Raw genomic sequence first — 12,983 nt, forward strand, 5'->3', positions numbered from 1 at the left:
TACATAATCTATCCTAGAGGCAGTTCTATGCACATGAGAGTAGAAGGTACACCCGCTATCATTATCCCTCTTTATCCGCCACGCATCCACCAACGCCAGGTTTTCCATTTTGGACAGTAACTCACTGGAGGGTTTACTCTGGGCATGAAAGATTCTCGCGCTCCTGTCCCTGGCCGGGTCCCAGGCTAAGTTGAAATTCCCCGTAAGTATTATGCTACCCTTGGCCGCCCTTTCCAGTTTACCCAACATAGTTTGCATAAAGTGATCCTGCCCTGTGTTAGGCACATATAGGGTAGCCACCGACCAAACCTCCCTGCCACTTTGAAGGTTCAACACGAGGAACCTGCCTAAACCATCTCGGGAAGAGCCCATAACCACCACCTCGAAACCATTCCTTAGGGCTATGAGGACCCCCCCTTCTTCCCTTGACCGTTCGATTGATGGATGCAGTCAAATCCCTTCAGCCTCACCCTCATTCTGTCCTTTTCTTGTATATGCGTTTCCTGAAGGCTAATAATGTCAGGCTTTTCCCTCGCCAGCATAAGTTCCACCTTTTTTCTCTTTACCAGCGAATTCAGACCCCTGATTTTCAACCCTTCACCCATTGCCCAAAAACACCACGGTTCCCCCTCCATCCTTTTTTATTTTTACGCATGGCCGTAACCCCACCCTCCTGAGCTCTGCATCGCCCTTCAGTCCTTTTCTCTGCATGACGGGGCTGGACGCACAAGCATCGCCGGGAATTTCTTTATGCCCTTTTGTCTTTCCTTCCTGCTCCGGTTCCACGTTCATCTAGTCCTCTGTATATACCAGAGCATCTTGGATTCATGTCCTGTAATTCATGTGCATGTATCCCCACTCTTTGCTTAGTGTCTAGGCCCAGAAAATCGCTGGGACTCGTGTTTCTATTGAGATTCCCTCTACGTCCGGGCACTCTGTCTTCTTCGGTGTGAGGAGGTGTTTCAACATGTTCCGCCATCGCATTTTCAGCTCTTCATCGACGAAAACAAGAAAGGCCCGTTAATTTCTTCACTTTTTAGGGTGCTCCAGCTCAGCCAGGGGAGTCCTTCCCGGGGTCTTCCAGGACCGGGAGGAGCTCGAGTAGCTCTGTTACCAGGGGCATCCCTGAGGTGTTCCACAAGGGGCCTAATCGGTACACCGTAGGTTTCTCCGAGGCTTCCCGCAGTGGACCTGCCAAAACCAGACAATGTTCCGAGGTTCACCATTTGGGTGCTAAGGTTCAGCCCAGTTTTTCTGTGGCTCTGGACACTGAGGTTCGCCCTGAGGTCTCCATTTCTGGAGCTTTCCACACCTAGTCACTGCTCGAGGCCCCTCTTCAGGGAGCTATACGTCCCGGGTTTGTTAGGCAGAAACCTGTGCAGTTCCCTTAGGGACCACTGCAAAATGTTTAAGTCTACAGGAGTTGGCAGTAAACCCAATTGGTAGCAGTCTGCACCACCCAGATTTAACTGGTAGCTGTGGCTGAGCAGTCAGACTTCTCTCAAGAAGAGTTAAGCAGTATATAGAGTATACACAATAGGGCTAAAAATACAGTAGCACAAGCAAACACTGACCAGAGCTATGACCCCCCTGTGTTACTGCACTGAGGGTGCTGTGTAACACACTTACCAAAAACACATGAAGCCCTATGGGTAAAAGACCCCATAGTCCATAAAACACATTACAAAGTCAAAGGACATTCTCAGATCATGTCTAAGAGTGGGAGAAAACGAGTCTCACTCTTAGCAGGAGAAAAAATGAAACCCCAGAAATCCAGCAAAGCTGCTGGCTGACTCACTAGGTTTGGGAAATTAGCCTTTTCAGAGAGTTCTCCCTAACAGGTTCCGCTTTTTGGGGCTAAATCCAGTACCAACAGTCGAGGGATCCTCTTTGAGGGTCCTGTCACTAAGGTACATTCCTCAACCGTCCCACGTTCAGGGTTGCGGTGGTACCGGTTCTGTCGAGGGGGCAACGAAGGCAGTCACAAACCATAGGCCTTCCAGTACCGGCTCTGCTGAGGTTCCTCCACTGGAGGCTAATTCTGGGACAGTTCCTAAAATGTCCAGTAAAGATCCTAGACCTACCACCACTGGCTCGGCCGAGGATCCTTGTTTCAAGGCTAAAGTGTTACTTAAGTCCCCTGACTCTCCTGAGGAGACAGTTGCCTCCCTTTTTCCTGTGACGCAGCTTTCCTCATGTGTCGACAAAATAGCGGTCCAACTTCCATGGTCCATGGCGGACATTTTGGATACCTCTCTTACACCAACGTTCACGTCTGGTGCTGGGAGCATTTCTTTTGGGGCTGAGCAGCCTTTTCCATGCTATGTAGACAACAAAAACCCGTTCCACCCTTCATTCGATTGTTGTGCTCAGGCACCGCTGCCTCATACAGTCTCGCTCCCTCCTGGTTCCGCGCCACTGATCTGTGGATTCGGCCAGTTGTGGGCCCTCCTGCAACCGCCAACATTACGTTCATGGGGTATGCCCCTCACGAGTGGCCTCTACCTACTCCAGCGCCTAGACATTCGTCTGAGGATGCGTTTTTGGGAAGTTTCTGACGCTCATGCACTCTGATCCCATGAGGGCATACTTGAAAGGTCTTCTCAGGGAAATGTACCCTGAACCTCCTGTGCCGCCTTCTGTTCCTACGCAGGTCCCGGTGGTTCCACCTCCTCCTCCACCTCTTCCTGCTGGACCTCCTCCACCACTTCCTCCTCTGCCTCCGCTTTCTCTAATAGAGAAGACACCGGCAGTGAGGGATAGCACTTTAAAACATGAGGCGCTAAGCGCAGTGGAACAGTCTTCTGTCCCCGCCTCGCTGGATGAGCCGTAAGTGGACCAGGATAGCGATGAACAGCCCCGCTCAGTTAGGGCATTCCATGACAAGGTGCTGGATATGATGGCCCTGCTTGATATTCCAGTACCTGAGGCCCTCACTCCACACAAAGGGGTGCTTTCTGGAGCCTTTACTCTGTCACCTCAGGAGCGCACCGGCCTGTTCCTCCAGAAGGACGTTTTGGCTGAGGACCGTAAGGTTTGGGATAAACCCCATATCGGGCTGCATCTCAACTAGAGGATTGACGCTTGATACAAGCTTCATGCCTCGGAAGATGAAGCCTTATTGGCTTGTCCGCTCCCTTCGTAAACGGTGGTGGCAGCAGCCAGCCTTCAGTCCAAGCTGGCCTCTGCATCCATGGCAGCGGCCCAAATCCTCTCCAAAGAGGATAAGCTCTGTGACGCCTTTAGCAAAAAAGTTTTTCCAATAAAGCACTCCAACTTCGTCAAGCTAACACCAAGCTCATTCTGTCAGCAGCCATTTTGAGGCTGTGGAAGGAGCTAGCCGATTTCCAGGAATGTATTCCTGCATCCGCAAGTTAGACGACTTCAAAGCCGGTTTGTCGGACACCAAAGTGCTGGCACAGGATTAACTGGAAGCTGCCGCATACCCCGTTGATACCTCTGCTCAAGGCCTTCTGGTCGGTGTTGACATCTCCCGCCAATCGTGGCTCCATGTGACAAAGTTCTCAAAGGAAGTGGAGGACAAGGTACATGATCTTCCCTTTGATGGCAAGGAATTGTTCCATTCCTCCACTGATGAGGAACTCACTAAGGCAAGTACCCAAACCGCCAAATCTTTATTGTTCCTGTTGAAAGCTCCAGCTAAGGCCCCTTATACACAGAGTTCTGGGTGCCAAACTCTGTCCTTCTCTGGGTTCAGGGGGTTTCAGGGTCGCCGTACGCGCTGAACTGAAGCTCCGGTTGGTGGGCCCCGCCGAAGTCAACAGTGACAATGTGGTCTGTTTTTCTCTTGGTCATCAGCCTCCTCTCAACAGGTAGTCTCCCAGCTGACAAATCTTCCAAATAATATTTTTTGTCGGTCGCACGAGACTCTGTGGGAGGACGAATCTCGCCTCATCTGGAGGTGTGGCTGGCAGACAATCACCGAGGACCGGTGGGTTTTGTCCATCGGGCGGGCTTTCGCTTGCCCCTACCCCTCCCTTTAGCCCTACCTTCCAGCAGATCGGGTCACCCTCCCGCCGAGTTACAGGAGCTTCTGGACCTCAGAGCGGTGGAGCCTGTTCCTCTTAGGGAGCAAGCGGGGGAGGGCTTCTACTACCGTCTGTTCATAGTGCACAAACACAACCAGGCTGGCCTGCGCACTATCCTCAATCGTTCCGAGTTCAATCTATCTCTTCCCCAAGAGAAATTCAGGATGTTCACGCCTTGCCAAATAAAGTCCTCTCTTCGGAAGTGCGATTGGCTCAGCATAGTAGACCTCCAGGACGCATTCATGCACATTCTGATCTGGAGCCTGCATCGGAAATATCTGCGGTTCTCCCTGGCAGAGGAGGAACATCTTTTGGTCTCAGCTCGGCGAGGCGCACCGGGGACTCCTCTGCGGGCCTTCGCAGCGTGTCTGCCAAAACCGAATCTTCTTCCAAGGTTCTCAGTTTGGGGGCTAAGGTTGGGCCCAGTTCTTCAATGGCTCTGCATACCAGGGTTTGTAACTGACTTCAATCCAGCAATCCAACTAAGTCGATGCTTAGGATGGGATGCCCAATGGAAGCCCTTATTTTAGATATTTTTATGTCAAAGTTCTTTGAATCTGGATGATGAACCCTTATATACCGCCCCTCTCTTTGGATCCCCCTGACCTCACTGAGCCAAGAAGTAGGTTTGTTTTGCAAATTAAAAGATTTATTTGAAGTATTAAACAATATATATATCACTCTTTTATGAATAAAATAATATTTGAATAGCACACTTATGAATATGAACAGTGATCAGTACTGGGTGATATTACAATAACTACTTTTTAATCACTTAGGAGTAGGAATAGGAAGGATACTGTAGCAGAGAATACTTGATATGGATTCAAGGAAATGCAACAATGGGAAAGATGCAACACAGAAATAGACTTAATATGATTTCAATCAAAAGATAATCTGGTCACTTTTTCCCCTGTGACTACTCACTCCCCCCCCCCCTGCAATATGGAGAGATGGAAATGAGGGCAGACAGGTTTCAGGAATACAATCAAGACGCAGATGCAGTTCAATTCCGGTTCCCCACCAGCAAGCTTAGAGAAAACAGGTATGATTTTAAAACGAAGGTCAAAATGCTTTTGAATGTGATTGGAATGGATGGGAAAATATGCTAAATTGATTTTAATTCACTAAAGGATATTCAGGATAAGTGATAGTTACTTAAGATTGGCACAGGTCAACACTAGCAATGATTCACGAATCATGATCAAATTGAAAACGAAATTCAGCAGTTGCAAACAAGACACAGCTATTCTGAGATGTGTTGAAATTGAGCTAAATGGCAATTTTTGGCAATTTTTCCGCGATTACGGAAAAACTATAAAGCATTGGAATGTTTTGGGTTTGTTGGAAAGCTGGGGATCTTAAAAGCTTTAAAATGACTGTTAAATTGTGCTTCTAGGACGTGCGGTTCAAAAGTAACGGATGTTTTTGTGAAGGTAGATTTTCAGAAATAAAGTCAAGATTTCAGAAATGACAGATGCGCCTTAGAGATTTACCAACAGGATGGACACAAGATTCTATTATGCAGTTCTGGACAGGTTAAAATGGTTGGAATAGGATTACTTTCAACTAAGAGATTGGTTCTGTACAGTTCTAGACTAGATACTCACTCCTAGTTTTGGAATGGAATGGAAATGGGCCACGTCAAGATCTGGTCAAGGGATTGGGCTGCAGTTCTCTCGCCACCGGACAGGTCAGGCACTCTGGTCTGCGATCAGCATTGCACGGCGGTCTGCGTGGCCTCTAAGACTGGATCAAGCGGGTCCTGGATACAGCTCTGCTTTCTCTGGATCTTGGTTCTAGCACAGGGTTCTTGGCTAGAAGCAAACAGCACAGCCCAGCTGTTGAGAATCAGGTTGCAAAAGATTCTGCGCCCTGCTGAAGAGGATTCAGCTTGTGGATTAGGCCTCTCTGCTTCAAGTTTCTAGAGTTTGGTTCTAGATCTAGAGTCTGGATTCTAAGTTCTGGTCTCTGGAGTCTTTCGGCAGGGTGCTGCGCAGGAATCAGTTGAGTAATGGAAAGGTGTATCCCCTATCTGTCCTAAGCAGTCTCTATTTATCTGTTTCCAAAGTGGGTGTGGAGGCTGATTCTACATGCCCAACCCCCTATGGATTTGATAGGTCAGATAATCTCCTGTCCCCTGACTGGAGAAAAGAGTAGTGTCTCATCCTGTGTCATCAGGTGTCATGTTTATGGCTTAAGGAAAGAACACTCCCCTTTGCTTTTACTTAGAAAATCAATTTTTCATAACAAACCTATTTCCAAGGTGCACAACCTGTTCATAATACATACACACAACAGAAATTATTTAAGGTACATTGTTTTCCAACTCTGATCTTCCTTGGAGCTTTGGTTCAGAAATGACAACTTATTCGCGATTTTGGTGGGTTTTCCAATATTGGTTCTGCACCAAATTTGATACATGCATGCAGATCCTCCCTGGTCATATTACTGTAAGTTCTTATGCTCATAACAAAAACACTAGAGCTGCAATATTAATAAATCCCGGAGTTTGGTCTCAGAACATAGCACGACGTTCAGCTTAGTCCTAAATTGTGAGTAAATTTGTCATTTTAAGAATCCCAAAGTTTCATATTTTGGTCAGCTTGGTAAAATTTGTTATACACAATTTTATAAAACATACATTTGCTTTCAATTTAATAAACACCTCAGTGTGGTCCGCCCCCCAGAGCTGGGTTAGTCAGATGGTCACATGGCCTGCCTTCCTGCTAGAGCAGTTGTTGACCAGGCACACCCAAATCAGCATATTCTATTCAGTCAAGGAATCTATTGTCTTTTTCCTGCCAGCAGGGGAAGCCTCCTCCTCTCAACAGTTCTAATTTACATGTCCATGCGATATCCTCTCCTGTTGGTAGGAAGGACAAGGTGTGAAGGGTTCCCATGGACAGAAGGCCTCTTGAAGTTTTAACTAAATCAGATTGCCTTCTAGTCAATTGCATCGTAGTTCCTTGTAAAAAATAAAAAGTGTTTTTAAACTCACAATAAGCAACATATCTTTAAATCAAGTCTTTTTCAACAATGAAATCACTGTGTGGCACTCTATATGGCATTTTGGTAGAATTCTCTTCTTTGGCATAGTTTGGGTTCAGTTGTTCAGTTTTTCAAAGAATATTGTTTTAAAACGCCGGCTTCTGGTAGTGGTGAGTACCGGTATTGCACCCATTTTTGACAGCTGTCTTTACATCAGTATCTTTAAAATGGGATTTGGCTTGATAGCATATGATTCTTGCTGACATTGTGTTGATGTGGATTCTTGCAGTAGAATAATGTGGAACACCCAACAAGAAGGTTGCATCTTTTTTGGTGATTTCTGAGCCATGATTTTAGCACATTTTGACAATCAAGAAAATGAATTCCCAAACAGCTCTGTGTTGCTTTTGGCAATCAGCATTGCTTTTTCCAAGTGGTTTCAGGCTGCTTTGTGGATGGCCCAATGGTGGTTTTAGGCAGTGATCTCCTGTGTTCCCTAAAATAGGCAAAAGTGGATGGCAGCCTATCTTTCAGATTTTTACTGCGCATTTTTGGCTGGTTTTGTGCGAGCGCATGCTTTCCAGTTCGCCTCAGGTATTGACAAAATGGCGGCCCAACCTCCGTGGACCACAGTGGCCATTTTGAATACCTCCCTTACAGCAACAGCGTAGTTCGTGTTTGCACGGACAATTAGGTGGCGATGTTTTACATCAACGTGCAGGGCAGCACCAAGTCTCCTCTCCTTGTGGATCTTGCCATACAAATTTGGGTCTGGGCCATACAGCACAATGTTTGGCTCCTGGCCTTCCACATCCCGGGTCACATCAATGTGGCCGCAGATTCATTCAGTTGCCAGTCGGTGGCAGCTGCAAGTGGGAGATGAACAGCAATGTCCTCTCCAACATTTTTCCATCAATGGGACACAGAAGAGGTGACATCTTTGCAACTTCTTCAAACAAGAAGCTTCCTCTGTGTGTCCACGGACGGGCTTGGAGCGTCCTCCCTGGGGGACTCTTGTGAGATGTCGTGGGACAAAATTAAAGCTTATGTGTTTCCTCCATTGCCTCTAATCCATCGGTTGCTCTGCAAGCTCTGGAGCACATCGAACTGCACGCTCCTGTTCATGGCTCCTTGGTGACCGCCCTGATTCTGTTTTTCAGAACTACAGCAACTGTTGGTACTTCTCACGAACAGCTGTTCTTTTTCATTGACTAATCCAGTCATCAGAACACATTTTGCAGGTCTTCATTTTTTCCTGCCGGTGCACAACCCTCATCCCCAATGGGATTTGAATGTGTTCCTCATCCCGTTATGCCATAAGCCATTTGAACCCATGGCCACTACCGATCTTAAGTACCTTTCTTGGAAGGTTGCCTTTCTGATCGCAATAACATCTGCGATGCGAGTGAGCTCCATGCTCATTCCGTGGATCATCCATTCCTCACTTTCTACAGGGATATGGTTGTGCTTCGCACTCATCCTTCCTCCCTGCCTAGGGTGGTTACTGATTTTCATTTGAACCAATCAAACTCCTTACCTGTCTTCTTTTCTAACCCGGCATCTGATGCCGAGAGTTTTAAACAACTTCGATAAAACGAGTGAACTCAGAAGCTCCTCACAAATCTGTCACATTCGGAGACCCGAAAGGGAAACGAACTTCCAAAGCAACTATCTCCCGCTGGATTGCCTCATATATATTTCAGAAGTCTATAGCATTCAAGGCCTTTAAGCACTGAAGAGCATCCATGCACATCTAGTCCGTAGCAAAGCAGCTGTTGTTGCCTTCCAAAAGTAGGTCCCTTGGGAGTCCATCACCAAGGCGGCTTCGTGTGCCTCCCTATCGGCTTTACCTGAGCTCCTGGATGCTCAATTTGGCCAGTAAATGGTTTTTTCCATCCACCCGTACTACCTATGGTGTGTGCTTGGGAATTTCCCACAAGTATGGATGAAAGGGGACGGGACGTAAGAGTATAACAGTTACTCACTGTAGTGGCTACCTTACTCCTAGTCCATAGTCCCCTTTCCTCCATACGCCTGCCCGCCCTCCCTTCTAATAAGTATACTCTATTATTGCTTAAATGGTCTCAGACCTGACGATAGAAAAGGACTGAAGGGCGATGCACGGGGTGGAGCTCAGGAGGGCTGGGTTACGGCCACGTGTGGTGGCCCCGCGTAAAAAAAAAGGATAAAAATGTTGATGCTTTTTAACAAAAGTGCACCGGTCCTGTCCCGAAGGACAGAATGTACCACATGTATTGAGGTAAGGGGACTATTGACTAGGAGTAAGGTAGGCGCTACAGTGAGTAACTTTGTTACTCCGATGGCAACCAATATACTAGTACGTTCATCTTGCCTCCCTCTTAAAATTAGCAGCCTTGGTTATGCACACACTCGAAATTCACTTTCCTTTTTTTAGTAAAAAAAATAACTACTGAAAACGCACATCTGTCTATTGTGACCTTATACAATAATCACTTCCTGTTATATTATCTATTGGTTGTGTTCTGCATTCCAAAACTCATCCAACATTAGAGGCAGATCAGTCGGGCTTATTTTAAGAGGACGATGTGAGCTGTAGTTAAGTAGATGGGGAGCAGGTGCAAGTGGATCTCGGTCACCTGGATTAAGCCCCGCCCACCTGGTGCCTTCCTGCCTGTGGCTCTTTCATCACTTAGCAAGCCCTCCCCACCTGGTGCCTTCCTGCTTGCCGCTCTTTCACCACTTAGCAAGCCTCGCCCACCTGGTGCCTTACTGCTTGCCGCTCTTTTTCAAAGGCTCCACTCATTCAGGATTACAAGAAAAAGGTCCAGAAGTCCAGCAGAAAGTGCTGGGGCTCTCACTAAGAGTGGATGAAGCACAATAATGATAAATCTCCCCAACAGTTACTCCTCCCACTACACTAATCCACTAATCCAGTGGTCTTGGTATGTGGCTGCCCTCTTAGTTATTGCACTTGTTAGTGTGATTGCTATTACTTTATGCTTAAGTCAACATAGAACATTGTCTTTTGATCAGCACATATCAATTTCCTACTATACATAGTCAAAGATGGCCATCCCCTGTTACCCATAGAACAGTGACCATCCGATGCACATTGCTTAATACATTGACAGCTTCATTGTCCGATGACCGTTGTTGCGCTTTAGACCATTATTAGGTTTCATATTCTTTGAAGTACCTTCTAACACAGCCTGACAGGTGGCAGTGAAAAGAGAACCAATATGAAGTATTATAGTAAATACATAAAACAATTGCTACAACAAACCTTGAATTCTTGCTCCTTATTCAGCCCCAATTTGGTACAGCGTAATTGGCAAATCATTCTTGACTCCAATTGTCTGAGTGATAATTTCAGGTCTTCACCCCTTTTTCTATATTTATAGTATTTATTATTTGCAGGCGAGAAACCTAAATGGCTACTGAGTACGAATAAGTGCATTTGTGCATTTACAGGCAATTTTTGGAGAGCAGATGGGACAATTGGTGAGTTATTGAGAATTCCCAACATGTTGCACTATCAATAAGGCACTTAGATACTCAAATAATATAGACCAATTCTCTCATTTTAATCCTGAGGATTTAGAAGAGTTTTAGGAAAACTACTCGAATGAGGTGTAGTACTGGAAGCATAGGGTGAGTGATAAGTCATTTATAAGAGAGGGTTGTATTTCTTGTGCACTGTCTGTTCTATCTCTAAGTACTTCCCTTTCAGATATTGGGGGGCAAATTGATTATTCTGCTCTGACTGTGTATATGTTTTATATTATGATTATGCTATGATATTATTCCCTGTCCCTAGTCATTTTATAGTGTGTACTTTGGCCAATAATAAATGTAAGTATGTTTGTACTTGCCTAAGTGTAATCCTTGATTGTTCTTTGTGTGGACTTATTGATGACCTCTGGCCCCACTCGCCTTTCCAGAGACTAAGCCTTGACCACTCTCCATGCTACCTTGATCAGTTTGACTAAGCTCCCAGAGTTTCCCCTGTTCATTATAACTAGGGTGGCCTCCAAAATTCTGTCCACCAGGCCAGAGTTTAGAAATCCATCTGAACAAGCAGTCCTTCAGAATATTCTGGTTAGGTGGTGTCCTTGCTATCCGCCCATAGAAGGAGGTAGTCCATTAGAAGAACAATTGACTTGACTCTCAGTAATGTTCTTTCTTATGGATGTTCCTCCCATTGATTCTTTATCGCCCTCCCTACCTGACCCGCTAGTACACCTTCATTTTGCTGTCTGTCGGAGTGCTAGAGAAAAGGGGTGGAACTGAGGTGACAGTGCACACCATCTCTGTATATGATTTCTCCGATGTCACGCCTGACTTGTGATCCGTAGAGACGTCCGACAGAGCAGACCTGGAGTTGCACTGTTCCCACTGGTTTCTGAAGAGCAGCTGCTCTGGTAGATGGATATCAAAAATGAGTAATCCATGGGAGGATCATCCACCAGAAAGCACATTGCTGCGAAATAAATAATTAGTTCTTCTGTAGCGTTATGTACCGCCATTAAAAGTGCTGTATGCAGGTGTAATGTACAATGTGTTGACTTTTTTCTTCTCTAATTTGTTAAATTTTTATTATAGTTCTCAGCAGTGGAACCAATGGTGTCAATCTATTAACTGACCCAACAGTGACAGGTGACCTACTTCACAACACAGCTGTCTCAAGGCGTATGTTTGGTCCTGAAGATAAGGTGAGCCCATGCATTTTCCAAACTTACTTCTAAAGTATGTGTAAGGACCACTCCAGTGTTTTGAACCGAATCACAAATGACAAATTCAGTAATTCTGGTATAACACAGAGAAAAACACAATGAAGCTGCCATTTGGTGGACATTTCCTATGCACTCCAAGTGAAATACGACAGAGAAAAACCTCTACTCATGGGGGACAAAGTTTGTTTTTACAACAGATGCCAGTCAAAGGGGTTTGAATGAGGCAGTGTAATTTAGCCTCTGTAAAGCATCCCCTTGTCTGACATTGGTGAAACTATCCACAACCTAGTACCTGTCCTTTTGTAATACCCAATCTAACATATAATTGAAGTACGTATCCCAGATGTCACTTAGGGAATTGCTATTATAACAAGAAGAGCAGTTCTCATTTTGGACACTTTTCAAAATCACTGATGTTCCTTTGATCTGTATTCAATTAGATTTTTTTAAATTACTGCCACCAACACCCGTCCAAATATATATCACTGTTTGGCAATATTGGATGCAGTAACCCTCTGGGAGACTACACCAGCCTTGTCCTCTTGGTTATGGTAACCCACCTATTGGTATAGGTCTGTACTACACAAGTTGGTAGAGTGACTGTGAAGCCGGACTTCTCTCAAGAGGGGTAAATGTGAGCTGTATAGATGTAACACTGAGATTCACAATTACAAGTATCCAAATAATAGTTATACTCAATGTTTTATAGTAAAATAATTATTTAAGTCAGTTTTAAATAAGCTTACTTTAGAAAGGGCAATATGCAACAATAAAAATACACTTCATAACACTTCCTCAGATTTAAGATAAGCAAGTAGATGCCCTTTTGGGATGTCACACACACACTTCCTACACCCTGAGGTGACTTCAATTACTAGGACAAAGTGCACTTTGATATATCACTTTTGGTACTTAATGCAATTTTGCGATTGTGGAAAAGGTTAGGGAAGGAGAAAGGGTAACAGGTTTTCAGATCATGTGAATACTTTTCAATCTCTCAATGACGTCTAGGTTAGACATTTCCCAGCAATACAAGTTAAACTTATGCACCACCTATGAAGGACAGTTCAAACCAAAGTCAATGTGGGTCGGAAGACTCTGCAAGGAGCCAGGACAGCCAAAGTCAATTTGAACAATGTCTAGGGTGCTGAGGCACTTCTTAAGATAGCATAAACACATTGCACAATGTTATTGGAGAGTTTGTAGAAAAAGAATCACTGTTGGGCCA

At 45.3% G+C, this 12,983-nt stretch overlaps 1 protein-coding gene across 7 annotated transcripts in view; it reads left to right on the forward strand.

Annotated features, from left to right (window-relative positions):
- Positions 1-12,983, forward strand: part of RANBP3 (RAN binding protein 3) — a 1,483,781-nt gene that overhangs the window by 622,917 nt on the left and 847,881 nt on the right. For all 7 annotated transcript variants that reach the window (XR_011303967.1, XM_069649581.1, XM_069649583.1 and 4 more), the window contains one exon: positions 11,625-11,734. Coding sequence is in view for 6 of the 7 variants with exons in the window: in XM_069649581.1 (XP_069505682.1) it covers positions 11,625-11,734 (110 nt within the window). In the remaining variant the exon portion in view is untranslated. The remainder of the gene's footprint in view (positions 1-11,624; positions 11,735-12,983) is intronic.

Source organism: Ambystoma mexicanum, chromosome 1p (assembly GCF_040938575.1).
Source record: "Ambystoma mexicanum isolate Mex_15411 chromosome 1p, UKY_AmexF1_1, whole genome shotgun sequence".
Classification (NCBI taxonomy): Eukaryota; Metazoa; Chordata; class Amphibia; order Caudata; family Ambystomatidae; genus Ambystoma; species Ambystoma mexicanum.